Source organism: Panthera tigris, chromosome A2, assembly GCF_018350195.1.
Source record: "Panthera tigris isolate Pti1 chromosome A2, P.tigris_Pti1_mat1.1, whole genome shotgun sequence".
Taxonomy (NCBI): domain Eukaryota; kingdom Metazoa; phylum Chordata; class Mammalia; order Carnivora; family Felidae; genus Panthera; species Panthera tigris.
The window spans coordinates 159,492,128-159,519,428 of record NC_056661.1 but is presented as its reverse complement, the minus strand read 5'-3'; the positions used below and the strand labels follow the sequence as shown (position 1 = coordinate 159,519,428).

Genomic DNA, 27,301 nt, shown 5'->3' with positions numbered 1-27,301 from the left:
GAATTGGTGAAATTGACAGCAAACAGCAGAGTGTTAAGTTGCTGAGCCCCAAATGGGATCCTCAGGCATCCACTTTAGCTCCACACAGGCTCTAAGCTCTCAGGCATTAGCCTCTAGCTGGGCTGGCCGTGGGGTCAGCCAGGACCCCGGGCATGAGAGGGGCATGAGAGTCAAGGCTCTTGTGTTTCTCTGTTTCTTTTTCGCTGGAAAACTAGAGAAACTGGATGACTAGAGACACTAGAAACTTGAGAAACTAGATAGCCGCAGGCCATCTGTGTTGGGTGAATAGTGAACGCAACCCTGGAATCTGACCAGATTCACACAAGACCTGGTTTTTGAAATGAGTATGTATTTCATGAACTGTACAAATTTAGAGCAATCACTAAAAAAAAAAAAAACAAAAACAAAAAAACAAACAAACAAAAAACAAGCTAGAAAAACCCCACAAAAACCCAAACAAACTCTACATCACCTTTCTTGGCAACTAAAACTCATCCCATTTAAAGTTAGAAGGTCTGTTTCCGAGTTCCTATTCTCTGGGTCTGTGTTTGCTTTTATTAGAAGCCTTTGTGTAAAGAGTCTGTGTTCACCTTCGTGGCTCGGAATTGGAGCTTTTTTAGTGTTCTGGTTGTTTTCATATGGAAACGGTGTAGATAAACTAAGTATTTCACTTTGTGGCAATGAGTCTCATGGGGTCTAGAAGAGTAAAAACAGAGAGATATTTAATAAAAACCAGTGAGAGGGTAGGAGAACACATGTGGTGGCTATCAAATAAAATATTGCTTTAGAAATGTAAAACGAAATCATCCTGGCTAATTTCTAATTTGCCGTCTCACCCCTTTAATCAATTGTAGTAGTTTGTTTTAATAGCCTGGATTCTAGTCTTTTGTTAAATAATTACCTTCCTTGAATCTGTTATTTATGTTTTAGATTTCCCTATGGTGATTTTTTATGTGAATATTTTCAAATTTTGCTGAAGTCTAGTTTATTAATATATTCTTTATGGTTTGCTCTTTCCTGCCTGGAAGTCAGGGATAGCACCTACATTTCCTTTCACGTTTTTATTAAGTTTTATTTTTTAATGCATTTATATTTTCCTTCTTTTTTTTCCTTTTTTTTACATTGAGGTCTATAATCTCTGTGAATATTTCTGTTCGAGGAAGAAGAACCTATTTTATTGTTTTCAAATATCGAAATCTAATTAATCTGACATCATTCTTTTCCCCATTCACTCCTCATGTTTCCTCTTAAAATGCCATGTTCTCTTAGCTGTGGATTAGTTTTTAGACTTCTATCCTGTTTGGTCATCTCTTTGTTGTTGTATCACTCTGTCCTGCATAGTTAAGTACTACAGCTCAAGGTACGATAAATCTGATATCTGGTAAAATAATTCCCTCCATTTCTTCCTTTTCTTTTTTTTTTAAGTTCATTTATTTATTTTGAGGGAGAGAGAGCACACACTACTTGTGCGAATGGAAGAGGGGCAGAGAGAGAGAGAGAGAGAGAGAGAGAGAGGGAAGGAGAGGGAGAATCCCAAGAAGACTGAGCTGTCAGCACAGAACCAGATGTGGGGCTGATTCCACGAACCGTGAGATCACAACCTGAGCCGAAACCAAGAGTTGGATGCCTAACAGACTGAGCCACCCAGGCACCCCCTCTACCTTTTCTTTATATGCATGTTTTTATGAGTGGGTAACATAAGCCTTAACTTTAGAAAAAGATTTTTAATGCAGGACAAGAAAACAATGTTAACATCTCATAGTTCCCACATCCACGGAACTGGTGTTATAGAAATAAAATGAATTTGGAGTCGGACACAGGGTCAAAACCTAGCTGCCAATTTGAAGCTGGAAGCTGGATGGAAAGGGAGTTGTTCCTGCTGAAACTCACCTGGCGCATCTGAGAAATGGGAACAAAACTCCTACCTCCTACTTCAGAGGATTGACATGTGGAATCACCATGGTGAGGATCTACGGCACCTGGTGCCCAGATGGCAACTACTTGTCATTATCATTATTATTATACAGTAGGATTTAGGAGCAATTAGGGTTTTTCATCCAAAAATCCCTCTTATCTCTCGATTACTGATGAAATGTTGACCTTCAAGTCATGGTAAAAAAAAATCTAGGAAGTCGTTAATACCTCAATGGGGTCTGGGAAATGAGAACTTAGTGTTGCTCTTTGGTACCACCCAGGGAATTAAAATACGTTCCCAAATAAAAGCCCAGAAATTGTTGCTTTTATCCAAAGAGGGAGGTCTCCCCCGGGAAGTAAGTTCCCTTCCTGAGGAGTGAGCACTGATGGCAACATGGAAAGAAAACGACAGTGGGGGTGCCTGCAAGAAGGCACCACAACACAGGACTAAGGCACCAGAACAGGTAGTCCGAGGGTTCAGATGACCGACGGCCTTAGGAAACGTTCATCCTCCAGCTGTGCTCCGCTGAGAATCCTATTTTTGTCTCATACATTGTAGGCCACTAATTTGGATCTGAGTATGTATGTATTGCTCAGTATTGGTAAAACCATAGGAAACCCCTGCGCTTTGGAAGGTGTTATGTTGGGTGAATGTATATGGGAGGTGGGAAGCTGGGGGAGGCAATTTAAAGATCTTCGTGAGAAAACATCAAGGGCATGAAAACATGAATAAGAACAAACAGATTCTAAAGGTAGCAGGCAGAGGATTCACAAAATGACCAGGCTGGTTCTTTCCTCTGACTTCTTGCCACGATCCAGACAAGACCGGCCTGCCATGGCTTCCTGCTCTTCAGTTCAGCAGTAAGATATCTGAGAATAAAGGTAGGGAGGAAAATCTTATAGGCAGGAGCCACTATGGTGGACGTGATGTGGGTGTCTCTCGACCCCCCAGAGAATACTGGCAGAGACTGGAACAGGTCTTCCTCCCTGATTTTAGGCCACCTTTGCCCTGTAGCAACGGGTTCGACCTTGTCCACAGCTGCCAAAGCTTGTTCTAACCCATTCACTCTTGTGTTGTGTAGTGTTTTCTGTATCAAAGGCACACAGAGACCTACAGAGCTCCATTCAAGAGATCCAGGGCATAGTGGGAAAGAAACAGGAAGTCAACCATTGTGTCTCCTATTTTGAGTACCATGTTTCAAATCAACGTTTGTCAAGAGTGGGTGTGTAACTGAATACCAGGCTTATGCCCATTATCAAGGGGCGGGGGGGGGGGTGGTGTGGGTGTGCAACACTTGTTTGTATTTATTGTGTTTCAAGAAAACAGATTTAAAGAAAGAGGAGAAAAAGAAACACATTTATCATACCCTCTAAATGAGGGAGGGGAGAGATAAATGAATACATGAAGTCATTTCGCAGCTGAGTGAAGCAAAACCGGCTCCAAGATGCCTTCTCAACACTACCCTTCTTTATTCCACCGTTTGCTCTCTTCTGCATTCATGTTCCAGGCGCTGCACACAAAAACTCTCACCATACCTCTCACCCTCTTTTGCAACGGGCTCCTCTCTGCCTTTCAGACCAAGCCCTACCTGACCGACCAGTCTTCTGTCAATACTCAACCCACTCACCCTTGGGGTCAAGGCCCACTGGTTCCTAATGGGTGAATATGACACCGTAACCCTGCAAAAGAGACTGGATCGGTGTGGCCCAATATGTGATCTAAAAATCACACACTTGGGTTTTATTTTGCTTTCCCTAAGCTTCCTTTCGAAATACAATCGCTACCGAGACCTAATGTGGGAAGACGGACGTCCTTATGTTTAGCTATTTAAGGGCAATTCTAAAAAACCAATGTATGTTTTAAAGAGTACAAAGAAGGCCTAGTTATTTAATTTACTTTAGAATTTTCTTCTCGTCCGCTCAAAAAGCACACTTTCAAATGAGCTGGTACTAGATTCAAGGAAAAGAAGGGTTTTATGAAGATTAAGTGCGGAACGAAAATAAGGGCTTATAGCAAGTGTTACGTTGCATCTCTCTGAAGAGTCTGATGTCCTGCAGGCTATGATGCATACTTGATTTCCAGACAAACATATCCATAGGGAGGAGAAAAATAGTGAAGTAGAGAAGGCGAATGTATAGGAGGGTTCTCTTAATACGGTTTTGAACAAAAGAAGTCCACGAAGATTTCTTCCTAACCTGGTAAATGAAAAATTATTCTAAAATGAAGCTTTCTTCTTCTTCTCTTTTTAATGTTTCTTTACTTTGGGGGGGGAGGGACGCAGAGTGGGGGAGGGGCAGGGAGAGAGAGAGAGAGAGGGAGACACAGAATCCGAAGCAGGTTCCAGGCTCTGAGCTGTCAGCACAGAGCCCGATGCGGGGCTTGAACTCAAGAACCTCGAGATCATGACCTGAGCTGAAGTCACTCACTTAACCAACTGAGCCACCCAGGCACCCCTGAAGCTTTCTTTTTAATTGTAAATTATATGACTAGACTAAAAGGGCAAGAGCATACCAGACTTCACTGGGTATTTACAAGAGGTTAAAGAGAAGCTAAAAATAGAGGCACCTGGGAGGCTCAGTCAGTTAAGCCTTTGACTCTTGATTTCAGCTGGGGGCTGGGTCATGATCTCACGGTTCATGAATTCAAGCCCCACGTTGGGCTGTGCATTGACAGTGAGGAGCCTGCTTGGGATCCTCTCTCTCTGCTTCTCTCTCTGTCCCTTTCCTGCTCGCTTTCTCTTTCTCTCTCTCTCAAAATAAATAACATAAACATCACAAAAATTTAAAAACCGAAGCCAAAAATGTAGAATTGAATTAGTAGCCTTGAATCATGTGTCACAATATATTCTCTCTCAACCCTGATTTAACATAACCTTGTAAACAATTTCAGTGATCAAATCTCAACTTGCCATTGAACAAAAGGTGGCATAAAATCCAATTCTGAGCTGATGCAAATAAACACAGACTCCTGAATTCAGCCTGAGTATTTCTCAATAAAAGATTTATCCAAATCTTTTAGATAAAAAGAGTGACTTTACATTCGATGATTAGTCAACGTAATTTCTCAACTGCATGGCCAAAGACAGAGCTAAATGTTCTACCAGAACAATGTGCTGTTAGCTATAAAATGTACTCAATAGAGTAAGTCATTCCAAATATCTCCATATTTGTGTTTCAAATTTAAATGCGATAGGAGTGGAAAAAATCTTTTGGAACATGAACAACAGAACTGGAAAGTTGCAAATCTACATGTATTTCTGGCAGCCAAGTCTTTGGGGGAAAGGTACTAGACATACGGTGAACAGGACAGGATGTGAAATGTTTCATCTTCTGGACTTCCTTTACACGCTGCCTGTAGAACGGTTAAGTTCATAAACTTTGAGACGCATGGCCCCACCATTCTGTGGTAACCTGGGCTGTTCGTGACTCCGATGCTGCCAATGATATTTATATCTGCAATTTTCTTCAATGCCCTCTTAGGTAAAAAGCCCTGAACTGGATGCTTCAGAGCCCTTCCGTGTTTGAAGGTATAACTTTTACGGTTTAATTCACCTCCCGCTCATCACCGTATGCAGGCTTTCCATCCAGAGATGATTTTTAAAAACCGAGGGCTTGGTGGCCTTTGATAATCAAAACTAGGTACCTCAGAGAATCTCAGAAATAAGCAAGACACCAATTAATTTCCTACTTTGGAGGAATAACTGACTTCTACCAGTGCTGCTGCCCCAGGTGAAAAAACAGACTCTAAAAGACCAAGAGACACTGTAAAGGCCACACAAGCGGTAGGTGGGAAAATTCAGTGGTTTTTAATTACACGCCAAACCTACTTCATACAGAGAATCACAAATGAACCATTTAGAGTAAGACCCTCTTGCATGAATTTGGATCAGTCAGAACAGGCTCACCGGCTGAAAAACCACTGGTTTGACCGGTTTAGGACATTCTGCAAGAGGAAAATAGTGCAGTGGCCTAGAGCTTGACTGGGGTCCTCTCGTCACCGTGGGCTGAAGAGAAACCCCCCCAGGCAGCATCAGTGACCTCCTGCATCTGCAAAGAGCTTTTCTGCACTTAGCCTAACATTTCAAAGTTTATTGGTGAAACAGAGCTCATTGTACTCCATGAAATTCTGAAGATACTGCATGAGCGCAAAGAAATGACTTGGGTTTAGAAATTTATTTTGAAAGAATGATGCTATTGGCCAGTTCACTAACTTATGCCTGCCAATTCTTCTGAACTTAGAAGCTGTTTGATTTGTTCCACAATGTTTGAAATCCTATTTATTCCACTTTTCTAAGCCTTATAGTAAATCAAACTTCTTTTTAAACTTTACCGAGCTACTGGGGTGCCTGGGTGGTGCAGTGGGTCGAGCGTCTGATTTCGGCTCAGGTCATGATCTCACAGGTCATGAGTTCGAGAGCCATGCGTCAGGCTTTGTACTGACAGCTCAGAGCCTGGAGCCTGCTTTGGATTCTGTGTCTCCCTCTCTCTCTGCCCCTCCCCTGCTCACACTCTTTCTATCTCTGTCTCTAAAGTAAATAAACATTAAAAAAAACCCCACTTTATTGAGCTACTAATGTCCACAGTATTTCAAACATTGTAACCCAAACTTCAGAGGTTTTCTCCATATGACATAGGTTGTTACTGTCACCCACCCAGGCTGGATGAGATTAAGAGAGAGGTCTAGTCAATAGGTCAATAACTGTTTGGGAGAACAGGACATTGTCCATTTTCCTTGCTTAAAATAGTTATCCTTAGGAAATGGAAATCTTAAAAAAAATTCTGTATTAGTCTAAAATTACCACGTACATTATCTTTGGAGGAGACTTTCTACCCTTTCTGATATGTGTAGTTTTATTGACTTATTATAGTAAATATTAAACCTTAAAAATCTGCTGTGAGTATATAGGAGCTGACTTTGTAGATGAATGCCAATTTAAATTGGTTTCTTTGGCATTTAATAGCAATTCAGTTTTGCTCTGTGTAATTAATTATGCGATTATAAATAATTCAAATTCTGGAGGAAATATCCAGACTCTCTGGAGGAGAGTCTTCAGACATCTCCAAATCATCAAACTACTTTTAAATATGTCAACTTGTCTTAAGAGTCAACAACTCCATTGTCTTATTACTTGAACTTGAACCAACAAAGTATTTTAAAAACATTGCTTTCTTTATGCAGATTTTGCTGGTGTCCTCAGTTTTCCTTAATAAAATCTTTCTTTTCCCTTTCTCATTTTTGGATACTTATCCTAAATGTTTACAAAATAAATTTGGGTGCAAAGACTACAGAAGCTTTTCATGGCCTACAATCTGTATACCAGTCAGTCAATCAAACTTTAATTTTAATTTGGAATGACTGTGATTATATGTAAATCACAGTTATTTGAAGTATTCAACATATTCAGAGATATTGGCTTTAATTTTCTTTGAACTTTGACTATTAGTAATATCTTTGGTTTATAAATATCAGTCCTTGAACTCGAGGAAGTATAGGCCAAGGGATTAAAAAGCATAAGTCAAGCAGATCAGATAAACTCTGACAATTTTATAGATTGCTTTTCACACTTGGTTATAGAAGAAAGAGGACATTTTTGCTATATTCCTATTATAACCTGACTCAATTTTTTAAGTCTTATTTTCTGAAATCTGTGGTTTTAATAATGTTAAAACTTCATGAAACCCTGGAGGATTCACAAAAATCCTTACCACCCATTGTTGAGGGTGATGGGTAAAGGACACACGTAGTTGGTAGAGCTCTTAACTGCCCCTCCCCTCGGTCAAGACACTTTTAATATCCTTTCATACTGGACTTTCAGCTCAGATTTCATTTGAGCGAGTTACATCCAGCTCAAAGGATATTTGCACCTTATTTAAATTTCAAGTAGAGGATAGTTACATATATCTTGGTTTATCACAATGTCAACGTCCCTAAATTCTTCCATGTACTATTTAACATTTTTTATTAAAATAAAATTAGTCCAATATGAAAAGGCTACATGCTGTACGAGTCAACTCTATGACAATCTGTAAAAGGCAAAACTACGGAGACAGTAAACAAAATCAATGGTTGGCAGGAGGTAGAGGCGAAAGAGGCATGAACAGGTACAGGACATTTTTAGGGTAAACTGTTCTGTATGATCCTATAATGGTGGCTACATGTCATTATGTATTTGTCCAAACCCACAGAATGTATAACACCAAGGATGAACTTTAATGTAGACCCTAATGGATCATCATTATGTGTCACTGTGGGTTCATCTATTGTCACAAATGTGCTACCCTGGTAAAGGACGTTGATAGTTGGAGAATAGGGACTCTGTGTACCTTCCACTCAATTTTGCTGTGAACCTAAAACTGCTCTAATAAACTATATTAAAAATAAAATTAGCTTATTTGTAGTAGTATGTGAAGTATACAATTACACAACTAACTTCTTAGAGTTCCTCATATTTCCAAAAGCTTGCCAGTGACTGATGGGACCCACAGTTAAAAAAAAAAAAGGCTGGAGGGGCGCCTGGGTGGCTCAGTTGGTTAGGCGACTGACTTCGGCTCAGGTCACGATCTCACAGTTTGTGAGTTCAAGCCCCGCGTCGGGCTCTGTGCTGACAGCTTAGAGTCTGGAGCCTACTTCAGATTTTCTGTCTTTCCCTCTCTCTACCTCTCCCCTGCTCACGCTCTGTGTCTGTCTCTCAATAATAAATAAACGTTAAAAAAAAGCTGGAAATTCATGGTAGAGTAAGATTTTGGACTGCATCTCTAGAGAGGAAACCTGCTACAGAGTTAACGGGAGTCTTGGCGATGACTCTAGTGGTTTCACAGGGGACCTGGGTGATGATTGCAACTGGTCAAGAAGGACAACTCAGCTGGTTAAAGAGGAGATTTGGTTTGGAGTCATGATGGCCATGACTTAAGACTACAGGAAGACAGTTTCCTGGGAATGGAAGTAGGTTCTTCATGATGACAAAAAAGAATGGACTGGGCAGGAAGATCCCCGAAACGTGAGGAGATGGGAGGAAGACCTAGACAAAGACCACAGACCCTGTTTGTACAGGAAAAGGCAGGTGACAGGAAAGAAGCTCAGTACTTCTTAGGTGAAAGTGATTAGGACACGGGTTGAAAGTCACCTGTGCACTATTCCCAAGGAGGGGCTACAGAAAAGGACCACGGCAGGAGTGTAAGCATTACTGGAGAAAATAAAGGCATCATATATATGTTTACACTCACTAAAGTAATAATGTTGGCACGCTAATGGGAAATCAACAGTGCCATGCTATGCACCTTAATTTAATAACAGTTTTGAATCAAATGATTCATGTATATTTATTCTGCCCATTCTTTCTAGAAACTTTTCTGGATCTCCTTATCAATCCCAATCGCCACACGTATTCTGTTTCTCTAGGATGGGAGAGGTATTGACCACTGTCTCTTGGTTTACCTTGGTCACTGCTCTCATGGACAGCCCCACTCCCAAGCCCCCGCAAGGATTCCTGGAGGATAGTGTATGGTGCATTTCCTTCTTTCATCTTTCTCAAAGACATACTGTAGTACAACTCGATGCCTTCCCTGCTGTATCTCCCCTATTTTTAGCTCTTTGACCCATTGTACTAGCTCCCCTTTCTCTCCAGAGAAAATGTAGCATCATGGTTAAAATCTTGGCTCCCAGCATGAGATTGCTTCCATTCATCCCATTCACTACTTCTTGACCGTGTGGTCCTGGGCAAGTTCATCAACTTGATAAGCCTTGGTTTCCTTATTTACAAGCTTGACCTAAAAATGGTACCTACTTCATAGGGTTGTTGTGAAGATTGCAGGAAGATATGCAGATAAAGTGCTTCAGGCATAGTCAGCATTTGGGAAGTAACTGCCTGCCAACAACCCACGGGGAAATGCCCTGGCTTGGGAACCAGCATTGCTGGATGCACTAGTTTCTCGTGGTGCAGTTAAAAAGGACCTCGAACTGGGTGGCTTAAGACAACAGAAATTTATTTCCCAACAGTCCTAGAGGCTAGAAATCCAAAATCCAAGTGTCCCCAGGGTCATGCTCTCTCTGAAGGGTCTAGGGGAGAATTTGACCCATGCCGTTCTCTTAGCTTCGGGGTGTTTCTGGCAATCCTCAGCATTCCTTGGCTTGTAGACACATCACTCCAATCTCTGCCTCCATCCTTCATCCTGGTATTCTCCTTTTGTGTGTATCTTCACATGGTTTTCCTCTTCTTTGTGTGTGTCTGTTTCTGGGTCTCCTCTTCTTACAAAGACACCACTCATATTGGATTAGGACCCACCCTAATGATTTCATCTTAACTTGATGACATCGGCAAAGACCTTACGTCCAAATAAGGTGACACTGACAAGTAATGGTGTTAGGACTTCAACATATCTTTTTTAGGGGACACAATTCAACCCGTAACACAAGGGAATGGATTCTTGTAATGAATAGTAGACTGTTTCGCTTCCTTCCTTCCTTCCTTCCTTCCTTCCTTCCTTCCTTCCTTCCTTCCTTCCTTCCATCCTCCCATCCTGTCCTGTCCCCTCCTCTCCCCCTCTCCCCTCCCCTTTCCTTCCTCTCTTCCTCAACTGTTGTTGACAAGTACAGAATACTTGTCAAATTCCCCAACCTCATTTTCCATGTTCCAGTTTTTCAGTATTAGATACAACACTTCAAGTGAGGTATAACAGATACTTGCTACAGACTCCTATGATTGGGACACTTGACTGAGGTGATATCAAGAGTATTTTATTTTGTTGTGTATTTTGGTAGCCACACAATACTGATGCCTCAGATTGGGGTTGGGATAAATTATAACAAACTGATTTTTACCTCCTCTTTTGCTCTCAACTCATAACCATCTCTCATGCCCCTTCAGCCCCTTTATCTGTTTCTGAATGCAGTCTTGAGCGAGTTAATATTGATGAACACGGTCTGAACTACTCCTAGAATTGGAATGGATATGCACCCACAGGAAATACTATGGGTAGTCTGAGTGGCATCTAGACTTCAGAGCCTGGACGAAGCATCCTGGGGCAAACCAATGGCAAGATACACCTGCTGTGGAAAATAACCCATCACTAGAACAAAAAAATCCAAGCTGTCATATGCATGGTATCACATTCCTTCCAGACTTCCTACCCCACAGTGTCCCTGAAAAGTCCCTGAGAAGCCATCAGTATTCAGTCCCTGAAAAGCCATCAGTATGTTTATGGAAGCCTAAGAGACAGTCTATGCCCTTGAAAAGAAGGGGGAGGAAGGCTTGGGCAGTGGCCGTCCAGTCCAGATGCCCCGGCCTGACCCTTCAGAAGGCTGCCGCGTTAGTGTCAATGATGGATTTCTCCCAATATTGACTTTGAATTATAAACAGGGTTGGATACTGGCAGCACAAAACCAACATATACATTCAGGAACGAAAAGGTTGCTCTTAACAAGAAAGACTGGCTATTTCATATCACTATTGTTTTCTCCTTCACCACATTTCTTCATTTCTTTTCCTCTTGTCTTCATTTTCTTTTCAATATTTGTATTTTGCATTGACATGTCTATTTAAAATGTAACAAAGATTAAATGTGATTACTGTAATGCTTTCTATATTAGAAATAAGCAGTGTGGATAGTCTATACTGGGGATAATTTGAATGTGGTTAATTGGGACTTGACAGGATCATTCTTAACCTTTTTCTTGGGAGGGTTTTCTTTCTCAGGAAAGTTTTCACAAGTTCTCTTTGATTTGAAAATACACACTCTACAGCCCACCCTTGTGTCCTAGTGTTACTTTGTTTTCCTTATCAAAGAATCCCCCTCCCTTTGATCAACATGGGGGTTAGAGGTGCCACTCTCCCCCATCCACCTCCCCACCCCGATCCAAAGTCAAAAACTCATGAATAACTTTTGATTGTCCAAAACCTTAATTACTACTGTTCACTAGAAGCCTTTCTGATAACATAGAGATAGGCATATTGTTTATTTTATGCGTATTATATATCCTCACAATAAAACATGGCAGAGAAAAGAAAATGTTCTTAAGAAAATCATGAGGAAGAGGAAATGCACTTACGGAACTGTACTGTATTTATTGAAATAAGTGTGTATAAGTGCACCTGGGCAGTTCAGTGGTGGCATCGTCTTGTACTGTGACTGGACTGGTAGAACGCACAATGGAAACTCACTGCACAATTGGCGAAATGAATGAATGCGACAGATAACTCCAGAAAAATCCATTTTATAATTGACTTTTGCATCAAGGCCCTTAGAAAACAGGACAGTTTCCATGCAATGAAGTACACTGACCAAAATATCCCCAAACAATAATGGCAGGAAAGAATACTGCTCATTATTTTCCAGCCCTTGTCCTAGCTATGACGCCTCCCTGCTGGTGGAGTTGGGGCTATCTGGATCATGCCGAGTTTAACAGGCTATAAATAATAGATCAAGGCTAGATGCAGGCTAATGGCACCTGCCATAAAACGGGGTATCACAATCGGAAATCTCCTAATGCTCATAATGTCCCTCTTTAATTCATTGGTTATTAGGAAAATAAGAAAATGGATAAAAACCCTCATTATGCACTCATTTCTCTGCCTGTCAATTAAAATTAAAGGAAAAAAGAAGGCAGGATCGGATTTGTGAAATTAAAACGTGTGAAGGGATCAAGAAGACATCTGAAATCTTCCAGCGGGAGGCATACCATTAAGGCTGCCCACCCCCCCTGTGTTTCTCAGGACCAGCAGGAAGGTCTGGTGCATCCCTGGTACCTAGCAGGGACTCAGACGTGGCTGAATGACTGGATGTATAAATGAATGTTTCTGAGTTGTAAAAGCTCCTGCTATCAGCGATACAGTCATCCACTTGAAGGAGATCCAATCGCAGATAAGAATGGGCAACCCATCCTCCCTGGTCAAGAGAACCATACATCCAAGGAAGACCCTACGTGTTCTCTACAGGGGCTTGAAGCTTTTCCATCAGCAGGTGATGTACGGGCAAGGGAATGTGGCTTTGGCCATAAGATTACTTTTAAGGACGTTCTTTTTAAATTTGCTTCAAGGCTAGTCTACCAGTCAACCTTGACTCTACACCAACACGAGGGAGAAAAAGTTTTGCAGGGTGTTTTCAGTGACACCAACCATAGTAGAAAGTAGGTCTGTCGGTTTTCTATTGCTGCCATAGCAAATGACCAGAAACCAAGGGTCTGAAAACAGCACAGAGCTGTTCTCTTACAGTTCTATAGATTAATACTCCAGCATGAGTCCGACTGGACTAAAATCAAGGTGTTGTCAGGGCTCAGTTTCTTTCTGGAATTTCTGGGGGACAATCCATTTCCCTTGCCTTTTTCAGTGTCTAGACGATACCCACATGCATGGCTCACGGATCCCCTCCTTCATCTGCAAAGATAGCAATCTAGGCTCTCTCTGATCTTCCTTCCATCACCAGATTTCCTTCTCTCCACAGCTGGGACATGTTCTTCATTTCTAAGTACTCTTTTGATGAGACAGTTCACCAACCTCGCATCTCAAGGTTTTTACCCTTCATCCATCTGCAAAGCCCCTTCTGCCATGTAAGGTAACATGGTAATGGGTTCTGGAAATCAGACCCTGAACATCTTTGGGGACCATTATCCAGCCTAACACACACACTGCCTATAGTAGGGGCACACCCTTCTCAGCGATGACAAAGATAGGCAGGAAAGTATTATTATCTGGGTACATCTCCTCTCATTCTCCAAGTGTCCTGTATTTCCATCTCAATCATTTACCTTCTTGCATACAGAGTAAATTATTTCATATTAATATAAGGCATTTAGCTAGCTGAACACAATGAGCATGCTTCCAAAAAATGAATAAACTTATTATACATCATATATAATAATGCCATATGTATATTTAACATATATGTAGATACGTGTAAATGAATATAAAAGAATAGATACACGTATTCGTATACGCATATTATTAGCATTTTAAGAGCTATCTTGGTGGAATGACATTACTACTCAAATACAAAATCACTTTCCAATTTTCGCTGCCCAGAGTAAAAAGAATATCTTCAAAGAGTCAAGTATGGGCATCTCTTGTGCGTTATGTTTCATGACAAAAGGAAAGTTTACACACAGTAAAAAAAAAAATTAAATCTCTAAAGAGCTACAGGTTTAAATCAAATTGTAGATAGGTGCTGAGTAGCTAGCGACAGGCACAGAGGATTTATAAACAGGAATGAGGTGTGGGGTTTGGCCTCATGAGGCTTACAGTTTGAGAGGGAGACAAATAGTTATAGGTAAGATACAAAATAACATTATAATAAATTGGCTTTGGGAACAAGCGAGGCAAGCTTTTATTTAAAAAAATTTTTTTTAATGTTTATTTATTTTTGAGACAGAGAGAGACAGAGCATGAACGGGGGAGGGGCAGAGAGAGAGGGAGACACAGAATCCGAAACAGGCTCCAGGCTCTGAGCTGTCAGCACAGAGCTCGACGCGGGGCTCGAACTCACGGACCGCAAGATCGTGACCTGAGCCGAAGTCGGACGCTCAACCGACTGAGCCACCCAGGTGCCCCTAGGGAGGCAAGCTTTTAAGTAACAGGTTTTGGCTAGATGTTGGGGGGGGGGTGTGTGGGCAAAGTGGGGGAGAGCTCCTCGAGAAATAAGCATGGAAGCTGATCTTCAGTGGTGAGTGATGTTTGCTCCGCAGACACGAGATGGGATATTTTAGGTGCAGGTCACGGGGCCAGCGATGAGGAAGTACACACGTTCTCAGAATGGCCGTGGTGGACAGTGAGGTCAAGCTGGGATGGTAAGATGGGAAAAGACTCTGGAGATCTCACCTTCTGCCTGGAATGTGAATGTGAATGTGACAGCCGGAGCACTGGAAGCCCTACTGGAGCCTGAGGATGTGGTCAAACTCTAAGAACACCAGAGCAGGTTGTTGGGAGGAGTGTGGGCTACTTTTACATAAAAGGGAAATAAGCTTTCATCTTGCTTAAAGCTTATTTCTTTATATATTCTTTTTATTACGTGCAGTTCAAGTTAACCAGAAATCGCTGGTTCTTAGCCCTGGCCACCCACTCGAAATTCTGGAAGTGTGCAGAATCCGGGATGGCCAGACCTGACCCTCAGAGATTTGGGTTTGATTACTCTGAGGCAGGGCCTGATGATCAGTAATTTTCAGTGCTTCCTAGGTGATCCTAGTTTCTATGAAGCCAGACGGTGATAACCACAGTTATAAAGTCGTTGGATGGGGAGCGTCAAGCTTCGCAATTATTTTGGGAGGTTGCTACAGTACCGCTCCGAGGTCAGGTTTAGAAGTGAGCCGTAGCAAGAGACAAGCTGGAACCACAGAGGGCCAGGCATCTGCGAAAGGCCCAGGAGAGGCGGTAAGGAGGGTGTGATGGTGAGTTTTGCGTGGAATGGATTTCACCTTCCGGAAGGACACAGGGCAAGCAAACAAACGGGCTGTGTCACATGTGGCACCCCCACGACCTGCTTGCCACGGGGCCCCAAAACTGCTTGCCTGGCCCTTCGCCTTAAACTGAATGACGTGGCTTTTAACTTGATCCTTTCTTTACTCATGGTCGACTTTTAGGGAGACCGCAATTTTTTTTTTTCGTCCCAGAAAATAGAAGAGATCGCCCTCTTTTTAAAGCGTGCTGGGGAGAGGTGATGGAAAATGAACTACGCTTTTCTCAGAAAGCCTTCTTGCGTCTTCGTTCTGTTTTTCGCGAGATGGCTAAATAATGTCTTCTGTCGGGAGTCCATTTAGCATTCTGTCGGTGGGGTGCATCTTTCTCTGGAACCTGCAGAGCGCTCCGAACATCTGACAGGCTCACACCTGATTAATCCCTCTCCCTTTCCTGTCATCAATATTATTTAGGGGCAGTGGTCAAACCATATTGACACTCTGCTGACATCTTCTCCGGTGCCCAATTACCTTTCTGTCATGATACAATCCATGAGGTGACAGGAGGTTCTACACTGTGCCAAGCAAGTTGGCACCAAAATATCCCCGAGACAGAATACAATGTATCATTTTTATGCTTTCCTCTGGAAATGGGGAGAGGCATTTCCCTACCCCCATCGCTAAGAGGTCTTTCAACTTGCAGGGCTGCTTGGCATCTGGAACTCTCCAGCACCCGCCTACCTGTGCCTCGCTCATATTTCCTATTTCACATCTCAGGGTGAATTCCTAATGAAAGAGCAGAAACCCTCGCCTGGAGCTCTTAGCCCCGACCCACATATTGAAAAGTGGTTACACTTCTAAACGAGCTTAGCTACTAGGCTTTCGAGGAATATCCTATTTAGATGCAACTTCACGGTGCAGGAAATCTGACCGGTAGACTTCAGAGAGGAAGTAGGAGGACTAAAATCCAGGGGGTCATGGAACGTGTCTGAAATCTGCACTGTGCTGAAATACACTGAAACTCTGGGGCCCCGTCAGTCTAAAGTTTCCTTTTTCTGTCTTTGCTTTTAAAAAAAATTTTAAAAAATACTTATTGATATTTGAGAGAGAGAGAAAAAGCAAGCGCGGGGGAGGGGCAGAGAGACAGAGACAGAATCCGAAGCAGGATCCAGGCTCCAAGCTGTCAGCACAGAGCCCGATGTGGGGCTCGAACTCAGGAGCAGTGAGATCATGACCTGAGCCGAAGTCGGATGCTCAACCGACTGAGCCACCCAGGTACCCCATCTTTCTTTGTGTTTTTTTAAGCAAAGCTTAACTTAAATGAAGAAAGAGAGCCTTCATTAGATTAGAAGGTCAGCTCCATTTATGTCTCTAAAAAGGAAACGTATGGATAACTACCCATTTTAATATTACATTTCACAGACACACACACACACACACACACACATTTATTTGAATATTGGCTACTGTTTTGGTTGGTTTTGCGACCAGAAGAGCATTACTCATAACTGATGCCCATACTATTCATAATATCACATCCTCTAATAGGCAAGAATCAGACGACTGAGAATCAGACGACTGAGAATGTTGTCTCAAGCAGGATCCCAGAAGGATTAACAGCATCAGCATGAGTTTTACAGAATTCAGATCGAGATAAACCGTAGTCTTCTGCAGGTAGGTAAAGGCTAGTGGCCTAGATGTTGTGTTTCACCGTGCTACATGGGAGAGGAGCACTCTCCAGCTTTCCTAGAAACTCACCCCAATACTGGGGACAACAGAATCAAGAATAGAGTAGCTTTTGTGCTGTTAATGAACATTATTCTTCTATCTGCTTTCTTAAGAGTCTGGTTTAATATTGTTTTGTTATGTAATGGGATGCCTGTGAGGGCCCTTACTTTTCCATATAAGATTTGGAAACTACTTTTAGAAATTTTAATCAAACAGGTTAACTATAATCACGGCCAAAAATCCAAAGGGTAAATAAGATCTAGAATGGGATAAAGACAAGACTCCATATCCTTCGTCTACTGGGTTAACTCTTTTTTTTAAGCTTATTTACTTATTTAGAGAGAGAGTGAATGTGGGAGGGGCAGAGAGAGAGGGAGGGAGAGAGAGAGAGAGAGAGAGAGAGAGAGAGAGCGCACGCATCCCAGGCAGGCTCTGCACTGCCAGCATGGAGCCCAACGAGGGGTTCCAGCTCACCGCCGTGAGATCATGACCTAAGTCAGAATCAAGAGCCTGTCACTTACTTAACTGACTGAAACACCCAGACACCCGCAAAGTAAACCATTAACAAGAATTAGCACAATGGGGCACCTGGGTGGCTCAGTCGGTTAAGCATCTGACTCTTGGTTTCGGCTCAGGTCACCATCTCATGGTTCATGAGTTTGAGCCCCACGTCGGGCTCTGTGCTGAGTGTGGAGCCTGTTTGAGATTCTTGCTCCTGACCCCGCCCCCCACTCATGCACTCTCTCTCTCTCTCTCAAAATAAATAAATAAACATTAAAAAAAATAGTTTATTTTGTATGGTTTCCAGAACTTGCCTATATGTATATAAGGGTTATGGCTGTATGTGTATTTTTTTTACAAAAACAGACTCATATTGTATATTCTTCAGCTTTCTTTTTTGTATTTTTACTTTGGCTATTTTTCTATGCAAGTGTTTGTGTATCTACTTCCTTCCTTCCTTCAACAACCCAATAATATAATTACTTAAGATTCTATTGATGGAAATTTCTGTTTGGGTTTGTTTTGTCTTGGCTGCTATAAAAAATGGGGAGAAAAGTACCTACATTTGTTTGTATTTATTTAAGAAACTAAAATGCCATATAGTAAAAAGTTCAAAGAATATCTGTTAAAGGTTTGATAGCAAATTGCCCTTATTTTAATATTTATTTTTGAGAGAGAGAGAGAGAGAGAGAGAGCATGAGCAGAGGAGGGGCAGAGAGAGGGAGACAGAATCTGAAGCAGGATCCAGGCTCCGAGTTGTCAGCACAGAGCCCGATGTGGGGCTCGGACCCACGCACCGTAAAATCATCACCTGAGCTGAAGTCGGACACTTAACGGACTTAGCCACCCAGGCGCCCCAGCTAATTGCCTCTATAAGGCGGCTTGTTTGCCACACTCTACACAGAGCATGTTTAAAATTTTTTACAGAGTTTATGCCTGGCTGCAGAATATCTCAGCATGAGTCTGGAGTTTTCAAATTGTGGTTCTCCCACTTGTTAGCTGTGTGACCTTGGGGAAGTAACTTAACCTCTCTGGGACTTAATTTCCTGATTTGTAAAATGAGCATAAAGTAAGCACCTTAATCGTAGGGTCACTGTAATGTGTCAATGACATGGAACACTGGAGCTCTTGAAACTGTCTGACACGTGATTAACATCCCCAAACGTTCACTATCGTGATCTGAGCCACATGGCAAACGAGAACGCACACGCAAGCATTTCACTTTGAGTAAAAGTAAAGACGTTTCATGGAAAGACGCTATCAAAGATGAGATGAAACTGTTTATAAACGGTGAGAAAATATATAATGATTCCTTTTCAAAACATTCAAAGTACTTAACAGTTGTTGGTAGGAAGCTGAGCCCAATGTTTCTGGTTTCAAAGCATTAAAGAGGTTCTGCTGTCTATGTAAAGTTGGTCATGGCTTATTTCTATTTCTAGCCCAGGAAGACAAGCCAACTCCATTCAGGGCCAATGGAATGGGGCACAAGTTAGTATGTACCTGGTCTTTTCTAAGACGGAGGTGGGAACTGCTCCCTGACTGTAACACAAAGACTGTGTTAATAGCGTTTCACCTCCCTCATTTCCCCCGGCGTATGGGCTCATGTTGGCCCGCACACAGTTACCCAGAAATTCTCCAAGTGCAACGAGAAAAGGGAAGTGAAGCAATGACTAGCACGCCTTCAGTGGTAATTCCATTTTTGGCATTGCTAATTTCAGATGTGATGAGTGAGCTCATTGAGTCAGGCGGCAAGAGACCACGAATTACCCAGTGGTGGGCACTTAGCTGAGACCAAGGCTCACTTAATTAGGGTTCTGGCACGGTAGGTGGGAATATTTACTGTTGCTGAGAATAGTAAATCATAAATGTTAAATTACGTTCAGTCTCAGAAATAACTGTGCAAAACTTCTCACGGCACAGATAATCAGGCAATCACGGAGATGGTGAGAGTTCTCGTAGGTCATCATAGCTTTGCTACGAGGCCCACTTGTGTCCTGAGCTATAATCTCATTTATCCCAGCTCCATTTTTGTGTATTTTACTCTAATAAATAAGAATAAATGCCTAATCTAAGTTTTAGAGTTCCTCTAGAAAAAAAAAGAACATAAGACATGTAGTCTGTTTGGTTAAACTTCAAGTTTAAAATTCACATACGGCTAGTTAGACACTAAATTCATAAATCATTAAAAAGATGGAAAAACAATGTGAGTAGTCTTCCTTGATCATGATATTATAGGAAAACATTGAACCGGAAGTTTGGAAATCTGGGTCTTAGCCTTCTCTCTGTTTCTCATTTCTAATATAATTTTTGGAAATTTATTTAAATTTTCCTATGCCCCAATTTATGCAACTGTAAATCTATGCAACTATAAATTTATGCAACTGTAAAATTGTTAACAACTTTAGCTAGGGTTGCATTCAACATGCAAATAGTAAAAATAATATGTCCTACTCTAATGTTTAAAATAAATGTGTATTTATTTTTGGGGGGGGAGAGAGAGAGAGAGAGAGAGGGAAAGAAAGAGAGAGAGAGAGAGGGAAAGAAAGAGAGAGAGAGAGAGAGACAGGGCATGAGTAGGGGAGAGGCAGAGAAAGAGGGAGACACAGAATCCGAAGCAGGCTCCAGGCTCCGAGCTGTCAGCACAGAGCCCGACACGGGGCTCGAACCCACGAACCGCGAGAACCTGACCTGAGCTGAAGTCAGACGCTTAACCGAATGAGCCACCCAGGCGTCCCTCTAAAGATTCATTTGGAATCATGAAGACTTGCACTGAAAATTATATAATTAAGAATTGCAAATAGCTATGTATCCCATATTATACAATTTACAGAATGTTTTCATATCCTATAATCCGTTTACTCGCACAGAAGTCTGCCAATCAAGATTTATTTTTATTATACAGACAACAAATCTGTGTTTCAGAGTGGTTGAAAGCTTCCCTCAAAAGTGTCAAATCTATGTCATTTGTAAAGCATCCACATAGCAAGGCCTTTGCCAGGTGCTGGTGAATTCAAAGACCAACAAGACATCACCAAAAGCTTTCTTTCTCGTGCTAAATAGGGAAGATCCTTTTAATAGCTATTTATGGTGAACATATTCATTATATATTTCAGTTTTCTCAAAAGATAGTGCTTCTGTTAAAGGGGACATCAGACAAGTTTCACAGAAGCAAAGGGGTGGGGTGTCTGGGGCCCCGAGAAACTGTCAACGGTTACGATCCGATCACGTCTTGCCAGAGCAATGTGTGTGAGTGCCGTCGAATAGGTCTGTCTGCGATGAGTCTGCTCATCTTTGATCTGAATTCGGGTATGTTCTTGGAAATGGTTTCAGATGCAAAGGCATTTCTCTGAAGTCTCTATTTCTTACCGGCAATCCCATTAATGGCACCTCTCTGGACTTAAACATGATGTTATGCTGTCACCTCCAACTTAATACTCTCCAAGCGGAACTCACCATCTACTGGCTCAAAGCTTTATTCCTTAGCCTGATGCATGGCCCTGCTTCCACTCCATTTCCAGGTGCCCATGGGGGAGCCTACCCACATTCCTCCCCTACTTCTCACAGAGGCCTAACTATCAAATTTGCTAGACACGTCACAACATCTCATACACTTTCCTCCTTTGTGGCTGTGCCTTCGTTTCACCTTAAGCCCTTGATGTCTTTCAAGGACTGTTGTGACATCCCCCGCCCCCTCTGCCTGCTCCATCAAGCCTACCTCCATAGGGCTCATCACTGGGAAATCCAAACTCCCACCCTGCCCCGCAAAGAACGGAAGTGCTGATGTCGTACTGCCCACATGCTTAGCGTTACTGTGGCTCCTCTTGTCCACACTGCATTCCAAATCTACTGTGCGGACGGTTGCTCAAACTGCTTCTCCTCCAAGACAATCTTGCGAGGATGAGTGTGCCCAGCAAACTCTTTCTCCTCTCTCAAGCATCCTTCTTCCTGTGAGCACCTTACTAACCACTCCCTCCACTCCCTCAGTCAGACTTAAATTTTCTTCCACTGGTTTTGGTGTATCCTGTAATACCTTCATCAGAGCACGGATTGTATTATGCTGCCTGTTTCTGTGGGTTTTTTTTTTCCTCCAACTGGTTTTTGAGCTCTATCAGGACAAGATGCAAGTTCTATTTACCATTGTATCCCTAGCACTCATCAGGATGTCTGATAAAAATGAATTTCACTTGGCTATATGTGCAAGATTTCCTTTTTTCCGAATATGTCAACTGTCTTCTGTGGTAGGATGAACCCTCCGCGTTGCTAGACAATGAGCCATCCGGGACAATGCTCCCACTTCTCCTTCTTGGAGAGGACACAGTCAGCTTCTTGAAGGGCCTGGGATTCAACGTTGAACTGACTAATGAATCCGAGTCTATGGAACTTGCTTAAGGACACACACACCAGTAACAAGCGACAACAAGAACATAGGTCAAGGCAGGGATTCTTGTCCTTGTCATTCAGTGTTTTATCCCCGGTACCTGGTACATAAGATGTTCAATCAATATCTGCTGAGTGATGGTAGACTGACTTAATGAATGAAAAGTCAACTTCAGAGCCCTGCCTTTGGCTTCTGTTCTCCTGACTTCCAGTCTTTGCGGAGTGTGTGAATGTGTGTGTAGAGACAACTTCCGAACAAATAAACTTAAAAATTGAGTATCATGTTTTTCTCTTTACAATAAACCACGATCAAAGAGTAATGGTAGCTACTTGCACATGCACGCACATGCACGTGCACACGCGATTCTAAAACACTGAAATATACAGCCTTGCTAATTCATTTCATTTGCTGAGAGAAAATCTGGAAAATAGGTAGACGCCCTACCTAGAAATCGTAAAAGTTTACAATTAGAATTAGTTTTCAGTTAACCGGTAGAATGAACTTGTCTTGTAAATTGTCTTTCTAAGTAGTGTGAACCAGAAGCAGACAGAAGTAACCTGTGGTTGTTCTTGGGAAAATTCGGAGCCCTGCTCTCTGCTGCTGGCCGGGGGCAGGAGAGGAGCACAGAGGGTCCTCCCTGCTTCTGAAATTGTGAGAAGCAGGAGTGTGATGTGTATTTCTGGGGAAAGACGCACTTGGGTTTACAGACTTTCACCTAAAGTCCCGGGGCCTCTGTTTTGCACACGGAATGACAGCTGATTTTATCTTTATCTGTTACAGATGCAGACCCAGCCATTCACTGTGAAGCAGAACAAAAGCCAGGAGAGGGACGGAAGAAACCCAAGATGGATCTCTCCTGAACTTGATCTGTATCAGAGTTACAAACAGTTCAAGGCACGAAGAAACAGTAGATGGGCAAACACTGTTGCTCAAGATAGAGCAAAGAATGACGTTCTCCTTTCCCTTCCCCCTCCTCTTTTTCTCTCAGGCAGCTTCTCAAAGCAAACATTGCAGGAGGTGGAAGGAGACCATTTACCGGGGATGCTCTCACACGCCTGCCCATGGGCTCCCTGCCCACGGCCATTCCCTCTGTTGTTACTAAGCACGTTTCATAATGTAAAGCACCATCTTCTACATGGCTCATTATTCTTCTCTCTGAATAAAATGGGAACGCATCAATTTTGTGCCTGTTTATTTCTGAACGCACCCGCTGTAATGCTGACCTCTTTCTGCTTTTATGTTTTTTGGTGCGTTCCTGACATTTGTCACCTGGGTTACTTCCCAGACACTGCTACCCTATTGTCCTATTATTTCAGCAATTTTCAAATGGTCTCTTCTACCGAATCGCTCTGACCTGAAGGCCCGTGGGGAGGGGAGCATGCACTCACCACTGCTTGTAATCCGCATCGCAGTTACAGTAGTACTTTGGGTCTGTGCAGTTTCGCTCTATGCCGCACGCACACTTCTGGATCCCGGGCCCAGAGCCGCCCCAGTAGTAATGCTTCTCGTTGGCCTTGCCGACCCACCAGGTGTAAGGACTTCCATCTATGAGAAAAGGAAACGGCACAGTCAGGTAGATGAGGCACGCCCGCTTTAATGCCACACGCACACCCTTGCACCCAGAGGTACCATCGCGGTCCGGTAGACCGAACATCACTTTACCCTCTTTAAAAGTAAACGTGTTTCAATAATAGGAATATTTTAAAAAAATCACGATGGGCAATGGTAAGTTTCCCCACCAGAATGTGCACCTCCTTCCCTGGAAGACACTTTGAACTTGAAGCTTCAGGAACTTAGGTGCCCCCCAGTGCTGGCCATATGGGGACACTCCTGATGAAGGCATATAGACCATGCACTGATTCTGTAAATTACAGCTGAGTTCACGACTAGCCGCGCTCTTCTGTGACATGAGAGTCTGGGGGATCACTGACTATTAGAGCCAGATGACCTTCATTGTGTCTTAAGGCGATCTCCTTATTTTGCAGGTAAGGAAACTGAGGTCTAGAGAGGCGAAGTGATTCTTTCAATCACACCACGGATCTGCTCCCAAACCAGAAGTGTGACACTGTATCTCACAAGATATTGTACAACATTCTTACGTAATACACTTTCCTTTTTGTTATTTGGCCTAATATGCACTCATGTATTCATTCATTTATCCACTCATCAAACAGTGCTTGAGTTTCCACTGCATGTCAAACACTCTAAGAAACTTGGCAGCATGATGGAGATAAAGATTGAGTTTAACAAGGTTTATGACACACGGGAGCCTGAATGAGGGAAAAGAGGTCATGAAGAAAAGTTTCCCAGAGAAGGTAAAGTATTTGAGCTATGTGTTGAAGGCTGAGTGGGCATTACTTGGGTGAATAAGGATGTAAGAGAGGTAAAGGCTTGTAGGAAGAGGGAGCAGAATGTAAAAAGACTGAGAGGTAAAGTTCTATATGGAAAAAATATATAGGAGTATGTAGGTAGAATATGGTAGAAAAAGGCTGAAAGGGTAGCAGGGGTAGGTAGTAACAGATGGGAGATGAGGGCATATCACAAAAAATCTTTGTCTAAATAAGAAGTTACTTTGCACTGGCTTATTCTTGCTTTTCAGTGTTTATTGCCTCCCAACTTAAAGAGATTGAACTTTGTCCGGTAAATCATGTGAGCCAATTAAAGGATTTTAAGCAGGGAATTATCTTAATCAAATTTGTATCTCAAAGATCTATAGTAAGGTAAAAGATTTCCAGGGGATAAAGTCAGGGAGGCCAGAGGTGATGCTCCCACGTTAATACAGAAGAGAAATAATAAAATAGTAGTGGAAACGGAGAGGAAGAGAAAATAGGAAGAGATTAGCAAAGTATAATTGGTGTAGGACTGTTGGGATTAGGGTGGCAGAGAGGACAGGAAGAAGGTGTTGTGGAATAATCCCAGGCTTCTGGCTTGGGTGATGCGTTTCACCAAGATAATGGGGCAGGAAGATGAGAAGCTTAGGGAATGTGTTGAAGAAAGGGTGATGGACTTGATACATAAAACAGGCGATTGGATGTAGAAGTCTGGATCTCAGGAGCATTATTGGGCTGCAGGTCCCATTTTAGGAACCATGAGGGTAAATGAGCAAATACTGGTAGCAGGAGAGATGCAGTTGGAATCTTTTAGATCATAAGAGCACTTGGAGAAGAGAAAGAGGCAGATGGCCATGGTGGAAGTCAGGAAAGGGAGCAGTCAGAGAGGGTGGAGGGAAAAAAACCAAAGAACTTCCAAAAGACAGTGTGGTCTGAATTGTCAGATTTCAGAGCAAAGTCCATGAAGATGGGAATCTTAACTTCGTCTTTTAGTCTGACAGCTCAGCGCTCACAGGACACTTTGTTGAGGGGAGTTTCAGGTGAATGATGGCAAGAAGAAGCTAGGCAGCAACAGATAGGGGAGGGAACAAAATGGGAGAAGGAGAGGTCCTAAGAAGAGCTTCTCCTGCAGCAAGCCGGGAGGGAATGGAACCTACTGGGGACAGTGTCAGCCAGGAAGCCGAGAAGGCTGGTCAAAGTCTTCAGGTATATGGCTGGAATTCCAATTATAATAACTCAACCAGCTTTCAGGACCCTAGGTATGCACTTGCCCCAGTATTTGTGTGATTGCTCAGAAATAAAAATGAGGCAAGAGCCATACTGGAATGGCATAAAAACTGCTGCAGTTCTGTCTTTTTTTTTAAGGTAGATTATTTATTTTTATTTTATTATGGAAGTATGGTTGACATACAACATATTAGTTTCAGGTGTACAATCTAGTGATTCGATCATTCTATACATTACTCAGTGCTCATCATTGTTAGAGCAGTCCCCATCTGTCACCACACACATTATTACGATATTTATCAACTGTATTCCCTCTGCTGTATTCTTCATCCCTGTGACTTATTTATTTTATGACTCAAAGTCTGTACCTCTTAATCTCCTTCACCCATTTCACCCATCTTCCACCCCCCCTCCCTTCTGGCAATCACCAGTGTGTTCTTTGCATTCATGAGTCTGGCTTTTTGCTTGTTCATTTGTTTTGTTTTTTAGAATCCACACGTAAGTGAGATCATATGGTTATTTGTCTCTGACTTATTTCATTTAGCATAATACCCTTTAGGTCTATCTATGTTCATGTAAATGGCAAGATCTCACTCTTTTTATGGTTGAGTAATAGTCGATCACACACACACACACACACACACACACACACACACACAGACACACACCATCTTCTTTATCCATTCATCTATCAATGGACACTTGGGCTGCTTCTGTATCTTGGCTATGGTTAATAATACAATAAACATAGGGCTGCATATATCTTTTCAAGTTAGTGTTTTTGTATTCTTCGCATAAAACCCAGTAGGAGAATTACTGGATCGTATGGTATTTCTATTTTTCATTTTTTAAGGAACTTCCATACTATTTTCCACAGTGGTTGCACTAATTTACATTCCCACCAATAGCTTACGGGGTTTCCTTTGTCCACATCCTTGCCAACACTAGTTATTTCTTGTCATTTTGATAATAGCCATTTGACTGGTAGGAGGTGATAACTCCTTATGTTTTTTTCTTTACTTTTTTAAATGTTTATTCACTTTTGAGAGAGAGAGAGAGAGAGAGAGAGAGAGAGAGAGAGAGAGACAGAGTGCAAGCAGGGGAGGTGCAGAGAGAGAGGGAGACGGGGAATCTGAAGCAGGTTCCAGGCTCTGAGCTGTCAGCACAGACAGCTCGGACAGCCCAACTCAGGGCTCCAACTCACGAGCCATGTGATCATTACCTGAGCTGAAGTTGGATGCTTAACCAACTGAGCCACCCAGGCGCCCCTCCTTGTGGTTTTGATCTGCATTTCCCTGGTGATGAGTGATGTTGACCTTCTCTTCATTGGTCGTCTGGATGTCTTCTTCCAAAAATATCCTATTCACATCCTCTGCCCATTTTTTAAATCAGATTACTTATTTATTGTTTTTTTTGGTGTTCAGTTGTATAATTTCTTTATATTTTTGGGATATTAACACCTTATTGGATATATCATCTGTAAATATCTTCTCCCAGTCAGTAGGTTGATTTTTCATTTTGTTGATGGTTTCCTCTGCTTTGCAAAAGCTTTTCATTTTGGTCTAGTCCCAACAGTTTATTTTTACTTTTATTTCCCTTTCCTGAAGAGACCTATCCACAAATATGTTGCTAACGCTGATGCCTAAGGGGTTAGTGCCTATGTCTTCTTTTACTAGTTTTATGGTTTCATGTGTCACATTTCGGTCTTTAATTCGTTTTCAGTTTATTTTTGTGTATGGTGTAAGAAAGTGGTCCAGTTTCATTCTTTTGCATATAGCTGTCCAGTTTCCCCAAAACCTTTTATTAAAGAGGCTGTCTTTCCCCCATTGTATATTCTTGCCTTTT

The 27,301-nt window shown here is 42.2% G+C and overlaps 1 protein-coding gene across 1 annotated transcript in view; it reads right to left on the bottom strand.

Moving 5' to 3' along the window:
• CNTNAP2 (contactin associated protein 2) overlaps positions 1-27,301 on the bottom strand; it is a 1,960,721-nt gene that overhangs the window by 408,419 nt on the left and 1,525,001 nt on the right. The window contains exon 14 of the mRNA XM_042974552.1: positions 23,288-23,444. Within this exon, the coding sequence (XP_042830486.1) occupies positions 23,288-23,444 (157 nt within the window). The remainder of the gene's footprint in view (positions 1-23,287; positions 23,445-27,301) is intronic.